We start from the raw sequence: 25,702 nt of genomic DNA on the forward strand, positions 1-25,702 counted from the left end.
AAACACTAATTAACGAACTTCGTACGTTAGCGCACTTAGCGCCACCGTAGGTTGAATAAGTTATCCGCACTGTACGTACGTATATTTATTCTGTGCCACGCGTCAGCTGTTGTGTCAAACTGTCAACTGTCACTTTGACATTAGATAAGAAAGGTGACCACCGACCGGACTTAACCTAATTTTAGTGTTTTAAAATATCCAAATTGCGGTTAAAGTTGGAATTTTAACCGCATACAAACAGTGATATTCTATAAACGCACATACTACGTAAGTAAATTCTTCAGAATATCAGTTATTTTCTGTTAAAATTGGCAGCTTGTACGACAAAAACTTTGATGATGAAACTATACACATTATAATGCAAATTTTATTTGTTTGTGTAGTTATTTAGTGACTCAAACCGTCACGTTTTTAGTTGTTCGTATAAAAAATTATAATTTGGTTCTACAGTTTGAAGATACGTAAGTTTTTAAGTAACTTATCTAGGTACATAATGTTAAAAGTTGTGTTCAGTAACAAAGTAAGCTACTTATCAAAGGATAAACTAAAACTAAATTAAGGTAAGCTATATTTAGAACCTTGCTGCCATAAATTGTCAGGAAGGAAACATCTCATTTATTATGTTGTTTCATCACATTTAAACACAAGACTGGATATTGAAAGTTATAGAATATTAGGTACATTCCAAGTTCTATCTATGTTAAAACACTATTCTGATGATGGCTGATGCAACTGTATCAAAATGAATGCAACTTCCAACTAGTTTTCTTATTTAAAGTTGTGCAATTAAACAAAGAAATGAAAGAAAGAAAAAATATTTATTTGGTATCAAATATATTACAATACAGGTCAACATAAAGAGAAAAATGGTACAAGCTTTGAAATGTATTTATTCTGGTATAATCTAAGCAAATTTTTTGCATGGCATGTGGTAAATAAACTGTTGATATATTATTCAAGTACAGCTGCCACACCAGTACTAATATCAGACTACATGCATAATAATGGATTTTATAACCATGCAAAATGCCTTGCCCCCATTATTACCAAAAGTTAGACTCTGGTTGAACTCTGGCCTAAACTGATGTTTCGTATGGAAATGTCATTATAAAGCAGTGTTCGTCCCGAGTCTCACTGTTTTGTAATAAGGGGTTTGTGTTTACATACATTCTTTAAAATTCTTTGATTTCATTTATCATTGCTGAAATTACAGTAGAATCTCGATTATCCAGACTTCGATTATCCGGATAGCCGATTAGCGATTAGCTCAACGCCGCCACCGTAACACGTTCAGACGCCGTCTTGGTTCTTTGTTAAAAGAAATTGATTCACCCAATGATCTAAATGATGTATATAGAACACTTTTTTTCAGTAAAAGTTAATTAATTATTGTTTGATTTTACTTTGAAATCGATTATCCAGAATACCCCTGGTTTTAATTGATCTGGATAGTCGGGATTCTACTGTACATACAATATCCTCCAAGCAACAGTATCAATATACAAGTATGATATCACTAGAGCGGTTACTACAAGTATTTATCAAGTGTTTGCAATAATTTTACTGATAAGAGATATCTTTGAACTTGTGCATTTGCAATATTGTTGTTTGATCATTTTGTAGGTGACATCCAATGTGATAAACAAAAAATATGAATTTAAGTTAAGAGAGTACTTAAATAAACCTAATTTATCACGGGTAAATGTAGAATTTGGTGAACATTCCCCACCAGGCCAGATAGTTTGGGGAGGCCTGACATTTGCATATTTGTCCCTTATATGCCTTTTCAATAGCTATTCTTTAATCTACAGCATTGGTTCCCAAACTTATTTGAGACGCGCCCTTTCGACCATACAAAAAATTCCGCGCTCCCCCTCCTCCAGTCAAGATTATTTATTGGTCGTATTGTGGAGTCTGGAATGCATTCTCTCAGCGGTCGCAGGTTTTATACATATGGCCCGCGTCCCCCTTTAAAGGTCTTTGCGCCTCCCCTGGGGGGCGCGCCCCCCACTTTGGGAACCAATGATCTACCAGGAAGGGTAGGACTGGTCCTATTCTACCCTGCTGGAACCAAAAGGCATTTCTAATTGGAAAGTAATTTATTTTTACTAGCTTTTGCCCGCGGCTTCACCCGCGTGAAATTTAGTGTCACTGATCGGCACCTATATGTTAATCTGGGTTACAAACAACAATACTGTAAAGTTTCAACAAAATCCTTTTAGTAGTTTTTGCGTGAAAGAGTAACAAACTTCCAGACATCCAAACTTTCGCATTTATAATATTAGTTGGATAGTTGGATTTGAAATAGCAAAAGTAATTTTATTTCATTTGAAATTTCAAAATAAATTACTTTTACTAGGCAAGTCAGGTGATTTTCTTCAGAAGTAATAATAATTATTTTTAATGTTCACAGCGTAATCTCAAACCATGGTGGTCTCAGAGGATCCGCAGGCCGCAGCAGAGGGCGACACCGTCAGCAAGAAGGCGGCGAAGAAAGCCGCCAAGGCTGCAGAGAAACAGCAGAAGAAGGCTGAGCACAAGGTAAAGTACGGCCAACGAGAAGCGATACCAAATGTAAACAAACCTAATATCATGGGTGAACCCGTCTGACTTTGACATATTTTGGCGGGAGAACGAGACATTACGACAAATACACAAGATGGGAAGAGACAGAATATATTGTCAACTCGACAGTCGTATCGACCTTTTGTATCGCTGCTAGTTGGCCGTACTTTAGGTACATTTAAGGAACTGTAATGGAGCAAGGTTCTGGAATGGAGGCCACGTACCGGAAAGCGCAGCGTAGGACGTCCACCCAAAAGGTGGAATGACGACCTCATAAAGGCCGCCACCAACCGGCCATTTTGGAAATCATTGGATTGGCCTATGTTCAGCAGTGGACGTCCTATGGCTGAAATGATGATGATGATGAACCGATACGACCTACAATATTTTGAGAAGAGAGCGTACTTACTCATACCTTACATGCGGGGTTGCGAGTGTCTATGGGCGGCAGTAATCACTTCGTTTGTTCGTTTCAGCCAAATGACTTCCATTGCTGGACAAAGACCTCTATTTAGGATTTCCACAACGACCAGTTAGTAGACACTTTCCGCGACCTTTACCAGAACATCGATCCACCTAGTGGGGGACCTGCCCACACTACGTCTTTCGGCCCGTGGTCGCCACTCGAGAACTTGTCTGCCCTAATGGCCATCAGCTCTGCGAGCTATGTGCCCCGCCCACTGCCACTTGATTTTAGCGATTCTGCGAGCTATGTCGGTCACTTTGGTTCTCCTGCTTATCTCCTCATTTCTGATTCGAACACGCAGGGAAACTCTCCGTCGCCTTTTGGGTGACCTTGAGTCTTATGAGGCCGAATGTAAGCGACTACGTCTCAGACCCGTATACCATCACTGGCAACACATTGGTCAAAGGCTTTTGTCTTGCTTGCTATTTAGCTGAGTATATCCTCGCCTCCCAGGGTTATCGGCTGGAACCACACTCCTAGTTGTTCCGAATAAAATAAATCCTCAGACCAGGCATCATCAGACCAGTCCCCTCCATCCAGTGAGGAGGAGGTATTGGTTGTTCTACACCCCACGCTGGCCAGATAGGTTGTGTTCCTGATGTTCTCAAATTTGTAGATTGAGATGATGGTCTTAGTCGCCTTTTACGTGATCCATAAGAAGAGTAGAGGTGGTCCTTTTCCACAAGGCGTTGTTCTAAGTAAAGTCCTATATCCTCGTCTCCCAGGCATCATCAGACCAGCCACCAGCCGCCAGCGAAGAAGATGTCTCAGCAGGTCGCTACGGCGCGTAGACGTGGCTTTGGTCTACTCTCCCAACGCTGGTTAGATGGGTTGGGAAGACCACATTTTCGCTCTTTTGTACCTTAGTCGCCTTACATCCAGGAAAATGACGTGTCAGTAGGTTTACACTCATGTTGTGAAACACTGATGTTCGCATATTTCTTTATTTAAATGCGGGCAATCTCGCATGCGTGACCATATCTGCATGACACTAGAAGCGAGTCGCCCTTTTACGTCATCCACAGGAAGGGTTGGTAGGCCTTTTCCACAGTGTTTTGTACCAAAATTTACTCTCTTGCCCTTGCTTGACAGAGTGATCTTGATCGTCATGTGTTGTGACTTGTTATTGGCGGATGTTGCTGCTTTTTGCACACTGCTGCCTGCTCCAAATCAGCCATATCTCCTCTCTCTAGTGAGGAATTGGTTAAACTCCCCGCACTGGTTGTGCTCCTGGTGTTCTTATGTTCCTTAGTCGTCTCTTACATAAACAGAAAGAGTCAAGGTCTTATTCCACATGGCGTTATACCAACTGTATCCTCATGTCTCAGGCATCATCAGAGCAGCCTGCAGCCGCCAGCGAAGAAGACGTGTCAGCAGGCCGCTACGGCGCGTACAAACTGCTGCAGTCGGCCGGGGAGCACCGCGACCGCGTGTATAAAGACGTGGTGGATCTCACGCCAAAGGACCATGGTGCTTCTGTGTGGGTTAGAGGTGATTATAGTCAAAATTACTACTTATAAACTAAACTACTTACTACTTAAAAACTAAATACTTTAATAAAGTTCGGTCGCGGAGCACGTAGAATTCCGTACTCGCACTCGCACTGCGGGCGCCCGTCGCACTCTCGCGACAGCAATATAATTACGCGCGAGCGATAAGGATAGGTAGCTTGGGGTCATTGGACGAAATTCTACGTACTCGGCGTCCGGAGTTTAGAATGAATTATTATTTTATAACAACTTCTGACTGCGTTTCCTCAGTTGGGTTTTTTACAGTTTTCGGAGATTTTTTTCACTCTAGATATAAAAACCTCCTTCGGGTTTCTTTCCTGTTCTAGTAGTTCTCGAATTTTGCTAAAATATTTAGCGATTAACTTTTATTTATGAATAATACCGATGAATAATATACCCAATACTTCATGCAACTGTAAAAAACATGAATTAAACCCCTTTTAATTAAACTAAAAAACTGCGATTTAACGTCACGATCATCAGGGCGGGGATACAAGGATGTATCAGGGCGTGCCACCAAGACCAATTGCTACATCAGACTATGAATGTTCGTGCAATTTGAAAGTTGCATTTTTTATCTACATAGGTGCGCCGTAATCTGAAAAGACTTTGGTTATTAAATATGGGTTTTATCTGTCACCAGCTCGTCTACAAACCTCGCGAGCTAAAGGCAAGCAGTGCTTCGCAGTGCTGCGACAGAGTTTCAGCACAGTACAGCTGTTAGTCAGCGTGAACGAAGACCGGAAAGTCAGCAAGCAGATGGTCAAGTTTGTTGGCAAGTGAGTATCGTCATCAGGTCATTTATGCCCGTATTCACAAACATTACTATGAGGTCTCACAGTGCGCGTGGACGCTCAGGGTGACACATGAACCAATCACAGAGCTCTATTCAACGTTGTGCGTTCGATTTGCTGCTTCACTTAAGCAAGCATCGTTTGTGAATACGGGCGTAAGTCTCCACTGCAGGAGTACGGAGCACGACTCTCTAATTTGACAGTGTCTACTGATGCTTATAGATCGTTTCATCCACGAAGACGCGCCCCACCATTCTTCTATGTTATCGGTACACGCTAAATCATCCATGAGTGCACACGCACACTACAATAATGCCTTACGGATTGCTCGAACCACACTCCCCGCACCCCGCGCGACCGAGACCAAACATTGGTGAAGCGCGTCTTCATGGATGAAACTAAAGCCTGGTCCGTGAGCACGTAGAATTTTGTCCAATGACCCCAAGCTACCCATCCTTATCGCTCGCGCGTAATTATGTTGCTGTCGCGACTATGCGACTGGCACCCGCAGTGAGTGTGCGAGCGCGATAGCAACATAATTACGCGCAAGCGATAAGGATGGGTAGCTTGGGGTCATTGGACAAAATTCTACGTGCTCACGGACCAGACTATATCTATAACAGGATTTGGATAGCAGATTTGGAAGGCTGTCACTTCTTGCTGATAAAGTTCCTGATAGGCCATTAGGAACTTATCTGTAAGATTACAACAAACCACGAAGATCGAAAGTACTTAGAAAATATTTTTTTAATTTTGTGTGAATTTGAACCCTGGGTCCTGTCGCGTGCGAAGCAACTTCTAAACCAATGGACCAAGGCGTCGCTCATCACTGTCTACGAAACTACGCATCACATTTTGCCCCTAGTCAAGCCAGGATCTACAAGCTAAATTGCACCTTCTTGCATTTTCATTTCCAAGCAATATTGTGCCTTATAGCATCACCAAAGAGTCCATAATTGACGTGCATTCATCCTATCTTAGCATCACCAAATAAGCGACGAAGCTACAAGCTATTTTCTTCCTTAAAGTATCTTCATTCCCAAGCAATATTGTGCCTTATAGCATCACCAAAGAGTCCATAATCGACGTGCATTCATCCTCTTCTACCATCACCAAAGCGACGAATGTGCAAGCTATTTTCTGCACTATAGCTTCACCAATTCCAAGCAATATTGTGCCTTATAGCATCACCAAAGAGTCCATAATCGACGTGCACGCCACCGTCGTCAAGACAGCGTCTCCAGTGGAAGCCTGTACCGTCAGTTCAGTGGAGCTGGCCGCCGACGAAGTGTGGGTGGTGTAGTCTCTTGTTGGACAGTATCTACTGGCAATAAGAGTCACTTATTCGATTACAAACTTTCAGATAAAGGCTGCATCTTGCTGATAAAGTTCCTGATAGACCATTAGTGACTTATCTGTCAGACTGTCTTTGATTTCTCTAAAGGTCCCAGATAAACTTACAAACTTTCAGTTAAAGGCTGTCACATCTTGCTGATAAAGTTCCTGGTAGGAACTTATCTGTCAGATTGATTGAGTCTTTGGTTTCAACCAAAGGTCTCAGACAGAAATATCTGGCAGTTGAGGAGGTTCTTCCAGAAATCTACTCTACATTTACTATTACGTCTAATGTCAAATTTCCAGGAAGATCGAAAATACTTTTAGAAAAATTTTTTATTTTTGTGTTTTGTGTGATTTTGAACCCAGGGTCCTGTCGCGTGCTAAGCAACTTCTAAACCAATAGGCCACGGCGGCGCTCAGCGGTGGCGTCGAAACTACACATCACATTCTAGTAATCCCAAAGTCATCACCAAATTGGCGACGAACCTTCAAGCTATTTTCTGCCTTAAAGTATCTCCATTCCCAAACAATATTGTGCCCTATAGCATCACCAAAGAGTCCATAATCGACGTGCACGCGACCGTCGTCAAGACAGCGTCTCCAGTGGAAGCCTGTACCGTCGGTTCGGTGGAACTGGCCGCCGACGAAGTGTGGGTGGTGACTCTTGTTAAACAGTATCAACTGGCATTTAAGAGTCACTTATTCGCTTACAAACTTTCAGATAAAGGCTGCATCTTGCTGATAAAGTTCCTGATAGGGACTTATCTGTCGGATAAACAGACTTTTGGTTTTATCAAAGGTCCCAGATATCTGGCAGTTAAGGTTACCAAGTTGTCACATCTTGCTGGTAAAGTTCCTGATAGGCCATTCAGGAACTTATCTGTCAGATTATTTGAGTCACGGTCTCAGATAGAGATATTTAGCAGTTGACTCTTCCAGAAATCTAAAACCTGTCTATCGAACATTTTCAACAAATCTCCAGTAAGATAGAAAAAATTTTTTTAGTTTTGTAATTTGTGTGAATTTGAACCCTGGGTCCTGTCGCGTGCTAAGCAACTTCTAAACCAATAGGCCACGGCGGCGCTTAACGGTAGCGTCGAAACCATTCTAGTTATCCCAAAGTCATCACCAAATTGGCGACGAACCTACAAGCTATTTTCTTCCTTAAAGTTTCTTCATTCCCAAGCAATATTGTGTCTTATAGCATCACCAAAGAGTCCATAATCGACGTGCACGCGACCGTCGTCAAGACAGCGTCTCCAGTGGAAGCCTGCACCGTCGGTTCGGTCGAACTGGCCGCCGACGAAGTGTGGGTGGTTTCGGCGGCGCGAGCGCAACTGCCGCTGCAGATAGAAGACGCTGCGAGGCCTGAGAAGAACGACGTGAGTAGACCAATTTGAACCTTAGTAGGCGCACACCGTTGATTTTTAGTTGGCCGATAGTTGTGCCCGATTTCAAATTGTATGAAGAATCGGCCAAATCGAATCGGCGTAGTGTGCGCACTCCCATACATGCCCATACTGATCAACAGCCTGAGTAAACTATCGGCCGACGAAAAATCAACGGTGTGCGCGTACTCTAAAGACTTGAAATAAATGACACTTTTACGTAGGCACCTATACCATAGATTCGAAGGCACATGTTCTCTAAAGACACTTCATTTTAGCCCTGTAAACAGTTATTTTCGATTCATCATCATTTCAGCCATAGGACGTCCACTGTTGAACATAGGCTTGCATGATTTCCACATCACTCGGTTGGTAGCGGCCTGCATCCAGCGCCTTCCTGCTACCTTTATGGGTGGATGTCTCACGCTGCGCTTGCCGGTACGTGGCCTTCATTCCAGAACAGTAGGCAGTGTGTGATTTCAAAAGATAGTTAGTGCGTGTTACAATAAGGTAGACAGCATAATACGGTAAACAGTGCGTAATATAATAAGGTAGGCAGTGCGTATTACAATAAGATAGGCAGTTTGTACCTAAAGGCAGTTCGTACGTACCTAAATGAGGTAGTGTATAATTTGATGAGGTACGCAGTGTATAAATTGATGAGGTAGGCACGTGCATCTTAGTTTGAAGATGTAGGCAGTGTATTTAATAAGGTAGACAATAATTCCGAAAGTGCGTACAATAATTCCTTATTACAATAGGGTAAGCAGTTCGTACTTTGCGTTCGCTTGCCGGTACGTGGCCTTCATTCCAGAACCTTGATTCTTCATCGACCATCAGTTCTGTCTGCTATGTGCCCTGGCATTACCACATCAGCTTGCTAATTGTTCGGGATATATCAGCGACTTTGATGTCCTTATAAAGGTTACAGGAAAAAGGCAGCATTCCATGCTGAATGCAGGCCGCTAACAACCGACCCATCTGGAAATCATTGGGGGAGGCCTATTTTCAGTAGTGGACGTCCTATGGCTGAAAAAATATGATGATGAAGTGCAGTTTTGTGAAAAATATGATCAAAACACATTTTTTTCGGTATAGCCTACATTTGACGATTCTGCTTTTGACATCATTGTCTATACTATTGACCGATTCTACATAAGAATCAAAATTAATCAATGGGTGGTCTATTATGTCAAATTTAGACTAAGGACGAAGCATACTTATCAATTTGGAAAAGGATCATAGTCGTATCAACTCGAGTCATTATTCTTTGTATGAAACTCCATACTGCAACGCACACTTATCCGCACCGTAACGTAAACGCCTCGCCTCGCGGTTGACAGGTGTTGGTGGTGTTGATCCCTTTCCGGGTTGATAAGTGTATGACCTTTAGGCTGATGTGTAGATCGTTTCATCCATTCGTAGATGACCACTTTATGGTTTATAACGCGCACCACCAATTTATGGTGGAGGGAATCGCGGGGTGCGGGGAGTGTGATCCGAGCAATCCGAGCGGCAGTATTGTAGTGTGCGTGTGCACTCATGGATGATTTAGCGTGTACCGATAACACTCAAACATTCGCGGAAGAATGGTGGGGCGCGTCTTCGTGGATGAAACGATCTATAGAATCCTTTTTTCATAAATCAAACACTCGATCACTCACCAATATTGTAATTCGTTCTATCTAGGACCCAGAAGCTCTACGGATCCGCGTGAACCAAGACACTCGGCTGGACAACCGCGTCCTAGACCTGCGTACTCCGGCCAATCAGGCCATTTTCAGAATCGAGGCCGGCGTGTGTCGCCTGTTCAGAGACATACTCACTAAGAAAGGTCAGTCACGGAACATTCCCACCTCTCGTTCCCACCGCTGCAACTCCTGTGTAGCCAGGATCTACAGCTTGACCGCCAATAACCCAACCAGTGAAGGCCAAGTTTGTCCCGGGGGAAAGTTGAACTGGCATTGGACCCGCAACGAAATTCGTAAAGTCGAATATTCCCACTGCCTTATAAAGGATTTCCGCCCGCGGCTTCGCGCGCGTGGACTATATTATCTACATATTTTACGGAACCCTATTTTTTTCCAAAATAAAATTTAGCCTATGTTACTCGTGGATAATGTAGCTTTCGAATGGTGAAAGAATTTTTAAAAACGGTCCAGTAGTTTTTGAGCATTACAACCAAACAAACAAAGTTTTCCTCTTTATAATATTAAGTGTAGATTAATGATGTTCTCCACCAATAATCTACGTCTACCTATTTCCCCCTGCTTTTCAAACACCGTATCGCCTTTAACGAGCTGTCATCGCCTTTAGCGCGCTGTCAACCGCGAGGCGAAACGTTTATGGTGCGAATAAGTGTGCGTTTCAAAGATTATTAAAATTTATTCACAGAGATAATGTGGTACTACAATAAAATGTGGTCTTAAGTTGAAAAGAGGTGCAGCTTATTTCACCAGCGCAGCTGGTATGTGAATTTTTGCAAAAGGATATCCGTTGCAGTATGGAGATCGATCTCTTTCCGGGTTGATAAGTGTGCTACATAAGAAGGCTCAAGGTCACCCAAAGAGCGATGGAGCGGGCTATGCTCGGAGTTTCCCTGCGTGATCGAATCAGAAATGAAGAGATCCGCAGATCCGCAAGTGGCAGTGGGCGGGGCACATAGCTCGTAGAGACGATGGCCGTTGGGGCAGGAAGGTTCTCGAGTGGCGACCACGGGCTGTAAGACGTAGCGTGGGCAGACCTCCTACTAGGTGGACCGACGATCTGGTAAAGGTCGCGGGAAGAGCCTGGATGCGGGCAGCGCAGGACCGTTCATTGTGGAAAACCTTGGGGGAGGCCTTTGTCCAGCAGTGGACGTCATTTGGCTGAAACGATACGATACGAAGTGTGCTACGTCCTTAATGACCTGATGATGTTCTTTCCAGGCTTCGTCGAGATCCACACGCCCAAGATAATTTCCGCGGCGTCCGAAGGCGGCGCTAACGTGTTCACTGTGTCTTACTTCAAGTCCAACGCGTACTTGGCGCAGAGTCCTCAGCTGTATAAACAGATGGCCATCGCGGCGGACTTTGATAAGGTAGGCTGTGTATTTAATGAGGTAGGCAGTGTATAGCTTATGAGGTAGATAGTGTATTTGATGAGGTAGATAGTTTATTTTTTATGAGGTAGGCAATGTATATTTTCAAAAGATAGGTATTGCGTGTTACAATAAAGTAGACAGTGCGTATTATAATAAGGTAGACAGTGCGTATTATAATAAAGTAGTAACGTGTTCATGGTATCGTACTTCAATACCAACGCGTACTTGGCGCAGAGTCCTCAGCTGTACAAACAGATGGCCATCGCGGCGGACTTTGATAAGGTAAGCTGTGTGTGTGATGAGGTATATAGTGTATAATTTATGAGGTAGACAGTGTGTTTAATGAGATAGACAGTGCGTGTTACAAGAAGGTAGACAGTGCGTGCAATAAGGTAGGTAGTGCGAGCAATAAGGTAGGTAGTGCGTACAATAAGGTAAGCTGTGTATTTGATGAGGTAGACAGTGTATTTGATGAGGTAGGCAGTGTGTAATTTCAAAAGATAGGTAGTGCGTGTTACAATAAGGTCGACAGTGCTTAATATAATAAGGTAGACAGTGCGTGCAATAAGGTAGGTAGTGCGTACAATAAGGTTAGCTGTGTATTTGATGAGGTAGACAGTGTGTGATTTCGAGAAGTAGGCAATGCGTGTTACAATAAGGTAGTAACGGGTTCACGGTATCATACTTCAAGTCTAACGCGTACTTGGCGCAGAGTCCTCAGCTGTACAAACAGATGGCCATCGCGGCGGACTTTGATAAGGTAAGCTGTGTGTGTGATGAGGTAGGAAGTGTATATTTTGAAGAGGTAGACAATGCGTATTACAAAAAGGTGGGCCGTTTGTACCTAAATGAGGTAGTGTATAATTTGATAAGGTGTATAAAATACGCAGTATATAAATTGATGAGGTAGGCAGTGCGTGATTCCGAGAGGTAGGCAGTGCGTAGTTTAAAGATGTAGGCAGTGTATTATTATTATGTAGAGTGCGTATTACAATACGGTAGAGAGTGAACATTACAATAAGGTAGATAGTGCGTATAATACTACAATAAGGTAATCATTTCGTACTTTGATAGGTCATGTATTATTTGATAAGGTAGGCTGTTTATAATTTGATGAGGTAGGCTGTGTATAATTTTCAAAATTCGATGAACGAGGTCAAAAATCTATCCCAATGACCTGCTGATGTACTGATACTTTCTTTTAGGAAATATTAAACTACCCCCACATTTCAGGTGTTCACAGTAGGTGCAGTCTTCAGAGCTGAAGACTCCAACACGCACCGGCACCTCACCGAGTTCGTGGGTCTTGACCTGGAGATGGCCTTCAAGCACCACTACCATGAGGTAGTGGACACCATCGCGCAGACCTTCACTGATATGTTCAGGGGATTGAGAGACGAGTGAGTTCTCACGATTACTTCGTCATTATCATCATCATCATCTTCATAATCCTGATCTTTCTCCAATCCAACACTCCAGAGCGCCACTACTCTTCCTTCATCATCATTATCCTTCACCAACCTTTATTATCATCAACCTGTAACACTTCATTTTCAATATTCGTTTCAAGACACTTCATCATCAAAATCTTCCAAGACTCGCTATTTGAGTCTTTTTACATTTCACCGCCATCATCCAACTAAAACGAAATCTCTAAACCTTGACATTAGAGTGCGTCATCATCATCATTAAGACGATACGCCATTTGAGTGCCAAAATCATCACACGTCAAATCGTTATTATCATCATCATCATCTACCTCAAAGACACTTCATCATCATCATCCTTCACGAACGTGCGCCTTTTGAGTGCTGGCATCAACATCATTCGCTATCACACTCTATCATCATCATCGTCCAAGACGTGACTTTTAAGTTGAGTGCCAAATCATCATCATCCTCCTTGCACATCACACCCCATCATCATCACTCCTCCAACACGCACCGCCACCTCACAGTTCGTGGGTCTTGACCTGGAGATGGCCTTCAAGCACCACTACCATGAGGTAGTGGACACCATCGCGCAGACCTTCACTGATATGTTCAGGGGATTGAGAGACGAGTGAGTGCTACCTCTAAGATGTGCCATTTAAGTGCCAAATCACCATCCTCCATGCTGAAACCGAAGACATTCTAACCTTATCTTTTTTCCACTAGCTTATAAAAGTCAAACTGTTTGTCCGACTGCTACAGTAATTTACTTTTTAGAGTTGTTTTATTTGGCAGCTGCGATACAAGCGTTAGCTTAGTGCAGAAGCCTTTGTACTTCTTAGAAATAAAGCTATTATTTATTTATTATCCTTGACTTGCTGTTTGATAAACTTTGTATAGCCTGACCAGGAACATAAAAACCCTGGCATAGAGGCGCGTCAAATGCATTTGATAGTGCAACACTGAGTACAGTCGTACCTGTGTTAAATTAATAGGCTAACTTTATGTACCACAGAATTCAGGATTACGGGCTAATTTGATATTTTCATAAATTAACGAAAGAAGATTATATAGGTAACCTGGTTTAAATTAATTAAATGAAACCATCAATCGAGCTAGTAGGATTTATTTTATTATTCATCAATAATCAAATTCAGAACTTGAATATTCAACTGCAATGTCTACTCATGAACGCTTCAAACTCGGTTCTTCTTTCCCAATTCCATAAAATTCAATACTTACAAAGTGACAAAAAACTTTAAAATAGGTAGTTAAAACAAACCACAGTTAATTTTCATAGTGGACTGTACTATACGATAAACATGTCAGTCAATTTGACAACCTTTGTCGGAGACATAATTCAATGAAAATATTGTCCGAAACCTTAGTATTTCTCTTCGATAAATACTTTAACACATTGTGAACCACTTTTCTTTCACGACTATAAAAAGTTTTTAGCAATTTAATTCACAAAATCAATTGCACACTTTTAAAATAAAGTTTGTTTACACTTTGACAGCAAATTAATGACATGCAAGGTGACATGACAATGAAGTTTTCAGTAACTGTTGCCATTAAAAGAAATTAGTACCATTAGTTTTCCGCAACATGGCGAGGGTTTTTATGTTCCTGGTCGGGCTTTAATCATCATGATCCTCCACTCCAATACGTGCCATTTGAGTGTTATTACTTCATCATCATCAAGACGCGATATAGTCCCATCACATTTCATCAGCCATCATCATACCGCTCATGCTAATACTTATTTTATTTTTCTTTATTCAGAAAACCACAATCTCAAACTCAAACATTTTATTTGCCATTAAGTAGGGTACAGGTACAGATGGAATACAGGAAAAAGCTCATTATCCTACTAAGCCAATTTCATATTGCATGGAAATATCATGAAGCAATTTCAATCTATACAATTAAAAACATTTTATATCAAGTGAAATAATTAATATAATAATATTTTGAATTAAGTGTTGTCCAGATTCATGTTTTGTCAATAGTAAGAAATCATGCACAGCTCTTTATAATAATAATAATACAAACAGGTATTTTTGTTCTTTAATGAGGTGGGCAGTGTATAATCTGGTGAGGTAGGCCGTGTCTTTCATGAGGTAGGCAATGTATGTGCCCCCGCCCCTGCTATATTCGCTCATGTCATTTCTGATGGAAAATGTATTTCATCATCTCAGCCATAGGACGTCCACTGCTGAACATAGGCCTCCCCCAATGCTTTCCATGTTGCCCGGTTGGTAGCGGCCTGCGTCCAGCGCCTTCCTGCTACCTTTATGATTTATTTATTTTATTTTCTTTATTAGGAAAACATACAGCTTATATTATGATACCAGTAGCATAAAAATAATAAGTTTTACTCAAGCCTATGAGTTTTCACTGATAATTTAAAATTGAAAAGACAGATTCACAATACTTACAGCTAACTTAAACATTTAAAACATTTCAAACCTTATTTATAAAGTGTATTGAATACACATTTTATGCCTTTATTAGGCCATGATGTCGTCGGTCCACCTTGTGGGTGTGAAAGTGTATTTATTTATTTATTTATTATCTTTGAAAGGTTTGCAGCGGAAATAGCGACGGTGGGTCAGCAGTACCGCGTGGAGCCCTTCAAATTCCTCGACCCTCCACTAAGACTGGAGTTTAGACAGGCCATCGACATGCTGAAGGAGGCTGGTGAGATTATATTTTTATATTAAACATCTATTGGGCAAAGCTAGCTGACGATGCTGAAGACGGCGGACGGTAGTGTAATGTCAATAAAAGCCGAGGTTCTGGGTGAAATCGAAAAGGCCCGGTATTTCTTTACGAGATCTAATCAGAAGTGAGGAGATCTGGCTGAGTGTGAGTTTACATCAAAAATGTATGAAAATTTTAGTTTTTGAACGTTTCCCACTAGGGGCGCTGTACAATCCGTCATACATTTAATGTCATTTTTTGACGCGCTCATTGATAGAAACTCACATTAGGCCCTCTGTAAACGAACTAAACTCACTGACATAGCCCGACGGATTAACAAGCTAACAAGCATTGGGCAGGCAACTGACAGCCAATGGGGCAGCAAAATTCTGGATTGGAGGGCACGTACCGGAAAGTTCAGCGTGGGACGTCCACGCATGGTGGACACACGACCTCACAAAGGTAGCAGGCGCTGGATGCAGGCCGCTACCAATCGGTCAATATAAAAATCATTGGGGGAGGCCTATGTTCGCTTATGGTGGCTGAAATGATGTTCATGATGAGCCCTTTAAAAGTTACTATCGTTATAGTTTTGTCTTATGTGAAATGACCTGATGATGATTATGATTTTAGTAAGAGGTTGACCTATCCACAACCAATTGTGGAAAAAGTCTTACTCCTGCTGACTAAATGACCTGATGATGATGATGATTCCAGGCGTAACGCAAGGCGAAGAAGACGATCTATCCACACCCGATGAGAAGCTGCTGGGAAGACTGGTGAAGGCTAAATACGACACCGATTTCTATATCTTGGACAAGTACCCATTAGCGGTGCGGCCTTTCTACACCATGCCGGATCCTAACAACCCGGTAAGTTTATATTTATAGATCATTTCATCCACCCGGACGCGCCCCAGCAATGTTTGGTCTCGGTCGCGCGGGGTGCGGGGAGTGTGGTCCGAGCAAGCCGTAAGGCATTACTGTAGTGTGCGTGTGCACTCATGGAGCATTTAGCGTGTACCGATAACACGAGAACATTAGCGGAAGGATGGTGGGGCGCGTATTCGTGGATGAAACGAACTATATTTTGTTAGCTCTCTCTTTCACTCTGTCTCGCCTACTCTCTATTTCTATCACCCTTTTTCACTGTTTTTTTCTTCATTTTTTACTCTCTTTCGAACTCCCTCTCTTAGCTTCCTGTCTCGTCTCGTTATACTTTTCGCTTTTTTCCTTGTCTTTTTGATTAAAAGGGAGTGCGAGCAGAGAGATCCTTTGTTCGTACCCCCTTTCGATCTTTCTCTCAATTTTCCTTTTGCTCTATCTCATTCCTCTTTTAATTATTTTAATAACAACGCGCTCGGCTAATACGGTTTCGTTCACAAGTCTTCCAACTCCTACTCGTACAAAATAAAATACTGTGGTGTGTATAGTCTGGTCTGCGAGCACGTAGAATTTTGTCCGATGACCCCAAGCTACCCATCCTTATCGCTCGCGCGTAATTATATTGCTGTCGCGACTGTGCGACGGGCGCCCGCAGTGAGTGTGCGAGCGCGACAGCAACATAATTACGCGCGAGCGATAAGGATGGGTAGCTTGGGGTCATTGGACAAAATTCTACGTGCTCACAGACCGGGCTTTAGTGGTGCGCAACGTAAACACTATCAGTAGTTATTGTAAAACGACTTCTAATACTCAGCAAATACGGTTTCATTTACAGAAGTCCTCCAACTCATACGACATGTTTATGCGTGGCGAAGAGATACTAAGCGGTGCGCAACGTATACACGACCCCGAGTTCCTGACCGAGAGGGCCAAGCACCACGCCATCGGTGAGTTTTAGAACATATCATTATTATTAAAAGTTTTAACGTTAAGCCTAGGCGCAAACCATCGATTTTTCGTCGGCCGATAGTTTAGTCGGGCAGTTGATCAGTATGGGCATGTATGGGAGTGCGCATATTATTTTAATTACCAATAGGCTTGTATCCACAGTGAATAAATCTGCAGTATAAGATTGTATAACTATTAAGATAGTCGTATAATTAATGAANTTCCTGGTCAGGCTATATAAAGTAGCATTGTTTTTAATACATATCCTGCGATGTACTCTTACGAGTTAAAACTATGGTCCCTGTATGTGGTGCACTCATACCGATCCCAAGGAACCGTACTTACTCATAACAATAAGACACACACTGATGCATGTATTCATGCACTTGACAAATTTATGTCTTGAAACGCTGGTAGGGTAAAAAAATAACGAGATTTGATGATTTGCAAGAATTAATTTATTTTAAAAAGGTAAATAAAGATGTTTTTGGTTTTGTATTTAACAAATTATAAGTTTTATCGTAATTAATAAATTTTCGAATCGAGTCGCACGATATCATTCGATGACTTTGCAAATGCAATACGATGATACGATTACTTTTACGTTGCGGCAATCACTAAAATTCGCTAAAATGACACTAATGACGTTTAAAAAGTGGCACGCTCGGCTTCATACAATTTTTGACACATGCTGCATCTATCCATATCTGTGATTACCACAGATGAGTGAGAGTAGCACAGATATAGATAGATGCAGCACCATGAAGCTACAGATAAAAATGGAGGCCACATTCCGAATACCTATTTGAAGCACAAACTATGTATCACTATCTCGCTCTCTGTGGGCAGACTCTCTCTTTCTAAATAAGCAAAAAATACAAATTTGCTCAAATTCAATGAAACTCAATGTAAAATCTTTATTTCTTGACATAGGTATCATTAAAAATGATAAGTGTAAATACTGGTAAAACTTTTTAGGAAGAAATTACTGTAAAAAATGTGAAAAATGTTTACAATGATCCAATATCGGAAATCACGAAATAAACACTTACGCGTGGAATCTTATGTCACTTCCAGGTCACCACGTACTACCGCAACTAGAGATGGGTAGTGGGTAAAAACCCATTTCACCCGATTGGGTTTAAACTGGGTGATTTGGGTAAAAACCCGGTTTTTACCCATTATCACCCATTCTGGTGGGTGAAAACAAAAATAACGTTTTTTTAAAGTGAGAAGTGGTATTTGTTGCTAAGGGGGCGTTCTAGTGTTACGTAATGCAATTTGGGGGGAGAGGAGGTCTTAAAAAACGTTACAATGCGTTATAGTGGTGGAAGGGCGGTTCGATTTCAAGTTTTTAAGCAGAAGTACTTTGTAGTTGGTGTTGTTATTTGTAACTTTATACCGTAATGTCATCAAAGAGAGAGTTTGGCATCTTTGGCATCCCCCCCTCCCCCCCTCCATGTCCTTGCCATGATCACAAATGATTGTGTTCCTACTAAATTTCTTCTAAATCGGTTCAACGATTCTTGAAAGAACACCATTTTATAAAATAACTAGCTTTCCGCCCGCGGCTTCGCCCGCGTGGAATTTTGTCTGTCACAGAAAAACTTTATCGCGCGCGTCCCTGTTTCAAAAACCGGGATAAAAATGTTATTCAATCCTATGTTCTTTCCCGGGACTCAAACTATCTCTATGCCAAATTTCATCAAAATCGGTTGCGAGGTTTAAGCGGGAAAGCGAAACAGACAGACAGACAGACAGACAGAGTTACTTTCTCATTTATAATATTAGTTGGGATTGGTCACATCATCATAACGTGATCAATTTTACGATTTGGCCACGATATAAATGCATATTAGTGTTAAATTTGATTTATTACTTATTAATCAATAAACTTAAATGAGAAAAATTCAATAAAAATAAAGAAAAGATACCAATTGAAATAATTATAAAATTATTTGTTTTCACCCGGTGTAAACACCCACGGGTGGAATGAAACGGGTTTTTATTGGGTTTTTACCCTCATGTGGGTTTTTACCCGGGTGGAAACCCATCTCTAGTGGTCTGCGCCTAGTCTAAGAGTTGCATCTTAGACGGCTTATCGGCAGACAGTGGTGACTGAGTTTGTTGCGGCGCTTCTTCTCAGCACCTGCCAAATGTTGGTCTCGAAGCGCTCATCATCATCATCATCTCAGCCATAGGACGTTCACTGCTGAACATAGGCCTCCCCCAATGATTTCCACAATGGCCGGTTGGTAGCGGCCTGAATCCGGCGCCTTCCTGCTACCTGTATCAGGTCGTCGGTCCACCTTGTGGGTGGACGTCCTACGCTGCGTTTTCCGGTACGTGGCCTCCACTCCAGAACCTTGCTGCCCTTTTTTAGGGTTAACTACTAATATTTTAATGCGAAAATAACTGTCTGTCACGCCACACGCTTTCGCGCCAAAACCACTGAACCGATTTTGATAAAATTTGTTATAGATTTTTATCCCAATTTTTAAACGGGGCCACGCGCTATAAGTTTTCTGTGACAAGCAAATTATCACGCGGGCGAAGCCGTGGGCAAAAGCTAGTTAGAAATAACTTGAACTTGAAAAAATCGTAGGTGGGAATCGAACCCTCGACTTTTCGTTTGCCGGGTGACAATATTATTACTACATTAATGAATAATACTATTACTATTTCATTTCAGATATAAGCAAAATCGCGGCTTACATCGAGTCATTCAGATTGGGATGCCCGCCGCATGCTGGTAAGAGATTAATAATAAATGTGCATACATGCGTATGATAATAAAATATTTTTTACATCTAATCAGTCAGTTAGTTTGGAAAAGTAAGTTTTTCTTCCCGATTTTGATGTTAGTCCATAATAAGGGTAGTATTATCATTTGAGCACCAGAATCACTTTCTTGCGTGTCGGACAAGTACTTAGTTTATTAGATATTAAACTCGTATACAGGATAGTCCAAAGCAGACATATTTTTTTTATTATGAAGTTGCCCTGCCCTCTAAAGCCAAGGGTGTATAAAAGTGAAAAATAAAATATTTTTAACACTTTTCTCCTGGCGATATCTGATGGGTCCAGCTAACTTTCAAAGCAAATCAGTCTGGTCTGGACCACTCTATATTTATTGTTCTCTTGCTGATGTGGTCTACTGATTTTGTTGCAACTGTCCATATATTATAAAGCCGCACAACGAAAGTTGGGGCGAGCACATATTATTATTGTACTCAGTGATTTAGTATTTTTATTCTGTACACAAAACAGGCACATATATGCAAGACGTCAGCGCGACAAGCGTATACAGATACAAAATCTTTGCTTGTGTTGATTGTCTTAACTCTTGTGCAACCTAAAGTCGGATTCTTTAGAAATTTCCCTATATGTAAACAAATATGGCCAACTGACATTAAAACATTTATAATCTGTGCCCTAGTGAGGCGACAAAACCTCTCGTTAATCGCGGATTGAAATTATTGTAGTACTTACGTACCTATAATGCTTTATAAAGCAGTGCATTAAACAATTAGTAGTAAATTCAATGAAGAAAAAATACATTGTTGATTAAGACCCTATTTAAATCTATTTAAATGCAATCAATAATAAAAATGATTGAATAATTGAAATAAAATCGATTAAATTTACCAATTATTGTCTATGACTTACAGGTTACAACACTGATATGTCAGAGACAACATGGAGATATAGTTCCAAAATACTGGACTGTCCTGTCGATGACATTGACAGTGGGGCGCCACCGTCAATACCGGATCGCTGGTTCAGATTTTTGCCATGTTGGAAACCATATAGTTGAACGATGGTAGCGCCCCCCTGTCATTGAGTTTGGTGGGACAGTTCAGCGTGGGTCATCTTTATCACATAATTTTAAACTTCAAGTCAATTTGACAAGTCTCACAAATTTTCAACGTCCACATATTTTGCTAAAATAATTTGTTTAAAGATTGATTCCAATCTTGTATAATCGTGAGAATAAAGTTGGTTTCATGGGCTTGTGAAATAATGTGTATGATATTATGAACACGTAAGTGATTATGGTGTTATTGTGTGCACAAGTGTTTGTTTACATTTGAGGAAATTTCTAAAGAATTTAGGTATAGATGACCCACGCTGAACTGTCCCGCCAAACTCAATGACAGGGGGGCGCTACCATCGTTCAACTATATGGTTTCCAACATGGCAAAAATCGGAACCAGCGTTCCGGTATTGACGGTGGCGCCCCACTGTCAATGTCATGCATAGGACAGTTACTGTTCAGTATTTTGGAACTATATGTCAGTTGATCTACTAGTGATGCGACAAAATCTCTCGTTACTGCAACGGTCGATTATTAGATTTCCAAAGATCATTTGTATAATAAAATTAAGATCAATCTTGCCTTCTGATCGATGTTGAGATCAGTAATGTGATCGTCAAAATTAAATAAAAAATATACAACAAAGTCGCAACATCAAATATCAAACTGACTATGAAATTAGCAAGTAAATAAATCTTCATAAACTGTACTAAAGCCTGGTCCGTGAGCACGTAGAATTTAGTTCAATGACCCCAAGCTACCCATCCTTATCGCTCGCGCGTAATTATATTGCTGTCGCGACTGTGCGACGGGCGCCCGCAGTGAGTGTGCGAGCGCGACAGCAACATAATTACGCGCGAGTGATAAGGATGGGTAGCTTGGGGTCATTGGACAAAATTCTACGTGCTCACGAACCGGGCTTCATACTCCTACTGAATCGCCTATTCTCTCAGGTGGCGGCATCGGCCTAGAACGAGTGGTGATGCTGTACTTGGGCCTGGAGAACATCCGCAAGACGTCCATGTTCCCGCGCGACCCGAAGAGAATCACGCCTTAGTTAAGACAGTTTTGTAATCTTTTGTTTACAAATATATTGTATTTACTATTTTGAGTTTTATTTTTACACTAGCTTTCCGCCCGCGGCTTTTGTCTAAATTTTGTCTGTCACAGAAAAACTTTATCGCGCGCGTCCCTGTTTCAAAAACCGGGATAAAAACTATCCTATGTCCTTTCCAGGGACTCAAACTATCTCTATGCCAAATTTCATCAAAATCCGTTTAGTGGTTTAGGCGTGAAAGCAAGATAAGACAGTTACTTTCGCATTTATAATAATACTAGCGTTTTGCCCGCGTGGAATGTTGTCTGAACAGAAAAACTTTATCGCGCGCGTCCGTTTCAAATACCGGGATAAAAACTATCCTATGTCCTTTCCCGGGACTCCAACTATCTCTATGACAAATTGCATCAAAATCTGTTGTGGTTTAGGCGTGAAAGAGAGAGACAGACAGTTACTTTCGCATTTATAATTCTTGATATATGTTAATTTTTGTCTCTGAAGAGAAAATAAATTGAAAAAGAAATACTTATGCTTGAGTGTGTAAAATTATATGCACATTAATATTTTTTTCTTATAAAATAAGTCAGTGTGTACCTAAATATCATAATTACAACTACCAGAAATTAATAATTAAATCTTCAATATTTTCATATGTATTAAGACAAACAATTTGATAATATTTTGTGTATTTTGGTAGCTTATAAAAGGGCTTTTGGGTTTTATATGAATTAGAAATAAAAATAAAACACATAAGTAAAATTAAATACTATCTACACAACCATGTAGCCAGATTTATTCGAGTTCCAAGAAAAAAATTAACAATTTGAACATTTTGAGCAAAATGTATGATTTCAAACAATTCTGTTAACATCTCTGAGATCTTTTCGATTTAATTTTAATTATTTATTTAAAACTTAAAATAATTTATAGGATAACAGTTTTTCGATTTAAGCATCAATGTCATTGGGGTCTGAAGTACCCCACAATAAGTTGACATACCATTCAATCATTATACATCTTGTTATTAATTAATTAATATACATTAAGAAATAATTAATAACTGATAATTTCAAACATAGCTCATATTTAAACAGAGTAGTTAACATTTACAAACACAATCACTGGAAATCATTTGGGGTCCGTAAGACCCCAGAAAAATCAGTTGGGGTCCGTTAGACCCCGGGCAAAAATAAGTAATTCCATATTAAGTACGGATCTTCACTACTTACTTAGAATTAAGTTACGCTACACATATCACTGGTTATTTTTTAAGTTTTTTTTTTCGTAGACCGATTTTAATCACTTTGTTGGCACCAAATTTCCGACACAATTGCATTTTTTCACAACATTTCACTGGATTTAATCGTCACCATTTTTGTAGCAGTTAATTTCTTCAACTTCATATCTCATTTTGTATGTCCAACATTTTGAAACATTGAAGGCCAGAAAACTTTTATTAAATACAAATTTATATACTGATTTAATATTGATAGGAAGTAGTGTAGTAGCAAAATGTGTCCAGCAATAAAAACTGATACCACAGGCTCGTAAGTACTTATATTACCATACCAACTGTTCAACTTGAAGTTTTCGCAGTTTTCTTGATATTTTTTTTCCGTTTCACAATTCACTGTCACTGTTCCACAATCCACTGTCACAACCGTTCATGACTGTCACAACTGTACATGACTTTGTCACGAGTTGTCATGACACGTTCACCGCACTTCACTGTCACTTATCCAAATAAGTTCTTCAGGTCATGCTCGTATAGGGCTATGACCAGCATGATGCCAACTCCGCAAGCCAAACCGAGGAGTTGTAGGATACACTGGCAGAGTGTACCTTCCTTGCTGTGGGATGTACTGAGCTCGGGCATCTGTGGAGAAAGATACAACAATTTTATTGATATTATATTTTCTCTAGACTCGAATCAATGCCTTTTTGCGCATTGTCAATAAAGATCAAGATTTGGACAGTGAGACCATTATTATGTTTAAGGCAACTCTGCAGCACACTGAAGAATTACTGTGGAGTGTGGGGTACTGCAGGGCAATATACTGGGTCTAATTTCTTTCCTAGTTTACAAAGAAAATTTCAAGTCTCTCCTATAGTGATACTGTTACGCTTTAGTCTTTTATTCTCTATGATATCACTGCCTCTAATAATAATTATTTGTCTCAAGTTAAAGTCCTTCTATCTATAGAGCACACTTCAGCACACACAATAAACCGTGGCGTACCTCAAGGTACCACTCTAACTCCAGTCCCCTCCCTTATTGACAAACACATCAAAACTACAATTTCAAATCCCACCCCCAATCTCCTCACTCACCATATCCACAAGGGCGATGTATAGAAACATGCCAGCAATATACCGTGGTGTACCTCAAGGTACCATTCTAAGTCCAGTCCTTTTACTTATTGACAAAAACAATAAGACTCCAATTTCAAACACCACCCCCATTTCTTCCACTCACCATATCCACAAGGGCGATGTATAGGAACATGCCAGCAATATACCGTGGTGTACCTCAAGGTACCACTCTGAGTCCTATCCCCTTCCTTATTGACAAACACATCAAAACTTCAATTTCAAACAACACCCCTAATTCCCCCACTTACCATATCCACAAGGGCGATGTATAAGAACATGCCAGCAGCGACCGCGAACAACCAGCGGGTGGCGGAAGGCGCGTGGCCGGCTAAGACTCCGCAGACCATCCCGGCGAGGCATAGAGCCGATGATAGGATGTTGTAGCAGACCGCTCGCTTGACAGACATGCCCGCTTTGAGGAGCACCGCGAAGTCGCCTGGAAGTTAAACATAGATCGTTACATGGAGAATTCCAAATACCCAACGCTGTAATTTTCCTGAACACTATAATCTCCTCTCTCAAGGGTCTCTTCAAGGCAACAGTGAATAGGGTATGTTGAAACATGGTGAACCATCTCCATCCATGGTGATTGCATCTCATTAACATCAGGTGCGATTGAGGTCATATGTTCGTTATACGTTCCAAGTATAAAAAAGGATCATAGTATGCAATCAGGATATAGAGCTTGACCACTTATTCTACACCTAAGAAAAAGAGTTCGAAGGTAAAGTACCTATATCATGATATTTTGAAAACAATGGTAGCTTAAGCTCGAACGCGTGAGCTTCTAAGCTTGACTATTTTTTCTAGAAATAGTCGGATGCTTTTTATTGTCGTGATAAAATTAATGAAGAAGACATAAACTGGCCAATGACATCAGAATAAAACTAGTCTAGAAAATTGATCGTGAAAAGGTTTAAAAAAAAGAACCCCAACTTTCAGCATTCATGCAAAGTAGGCATGATTGAAAAGGGTTACTACTACTATGTTCCCTACGTCCTCCCATATTTAGAAGTTACACCAACTTACCTAATTCATGGGGAAGCTCGTGACACAGAACAGCGATGGCCGTAGAGAACCCACCGGCTATGTTTGAAGCGAATGCAGCACCTGGAATAAAAAACAACATAACATCAGTCACAAGTTCATTGAAACCTATGGTTAATTTTGTTGCGGGCCCAATGACAGTTTAACTTTCCCCCGGGACAAACTTGACCTTCACTGGTTGGGTTACTGGCGCTCAAAGGGTTACAGCTGTGGGATATCCATGTTTGCTAGCATTGCAACTTCTGTAGGTATCCAGGATCTACTGCTGTATTTGATTTTACTGGTACCAGTAGTGT

General features: G+C 40.9%; 2 protein-coding genes across 8 annotated transcripts in view; one reads left to right on the forward strand and one right to left on the reverse strand.

The window, feature by feature from the left end:
- The first annotated feature begins 127 nt into the window (after positions 1-127).
- AspRS (aspartyl-tRNA synthetase) lies at positions 128-22,034 on the forward strand. Of its 4 annotated transcripts, none has more exons than XM_028305902.1 (14): positions 128-267; positions 2,414-2,541; positions 4,360-4,522; positions 5,186-5,321; positions 7,879-8,056; positions 9,752-9,896; positions 10,990-11,050; positions 11,814-11,904; positions 12,378-12,544; positions 15,162-15,277; positions 15,998-16,152; positions 17,000-17,111; positions 19,805-19,864; positions 21,883-22,034. In XM_028305902.1, the coding sequence occupies exons 2-14, from the start codon at positions 2,428-2,430 to the stop codon at positions 21,984-21,986; spliced, it is 1,602 nt and encodes a 533-aa protein (XP_028161703.1). In that variant the 5' UTR covers positions 128-267; positions 2,414-2,427; the 3' UTR covers positions 21,987-22,034. The 4 variants fall into 4 exon arrangements, with proteins under 4 accessions (XP_028161703.1, XP_028161705.1, XP_028161707.1 ...); XM_028305906.1 differs by lacking the exon at positions 128-267 and adding an exon at positions 378-461; XM_028305905.1 differs by lacking the exon at positions 128-267 and adding an exon at positions 468-560.
- A 723-nt stretch (positions 22,035-22,757) lies between these two features.
- foi (solute carrier family 39 fear-of-intimacy) overlaps positions 22,758-25,702 on the reverse strand; it is a 48,334-nt gene continuing 45,389 nt past the window's right edge. For all 4 annotated transcript variants that reach the window (XM_028305892.1, XM_028305894.1, XM_028305896.1 and 1 more), the window contains exons 5-7: positions 25,389-25,469; positions 24,608-24,795; positions 22,758-23,862 (exon numbers count right to left, since the gene is read on the reverse strand). In XM_028305892.1, the coding sequence (XP_028161693.1) occupies positions 23,722-23,862; positions 24,608-24,795; positions 25,389-25,469 (410 nt within the window). In that variant the 3' untranslated portion in view covers positions 22,758-23,721. The remainder of the gene's footprint in view (positions 23,863-24,607; positions 24,796-25,388; positions 25,470-25,702) is intronic.

This window comes from Ostrinia furnacalis, unplaced genomic scaffold, assembly GCF_004193835.3.
Source record: "Ostrinia furnacalis isolate ACB-3 unplaced genomic scaffold, ASM419383v2 OfSCF1808, whole genome shotgun sequence".
Lineage (NCBI taxonomy): Eukaryota > Metazoa > Arthropoda > Insecta > Lepidoptera > Crambidae > Ostrinia > Ostrinia furnacalis.

Coding starts and splice junctions, on each gene's coding strand:
- AspRS (XM_028305904.1), top strand. CDS start 2,428: ATGGTGGTCTCAGAGGATCCGCAGGCCGCAGCAGAGGGCGACACCGTC. Junction 5,322..7,878: donor ATGGTCAAGTTTGTTGGCAA/GTGAGTATCGTC, acceptor TGTGTCTTATAG/CATCACCAAAGAGTCCATAA. Junction 11,142..12,377: donor TCGCGGCGGACTTTGATAAG/GTAGGCTGTGTA, acceptor CCCACATTTCAG/GTGTTCACAGTAGGTGCAGT.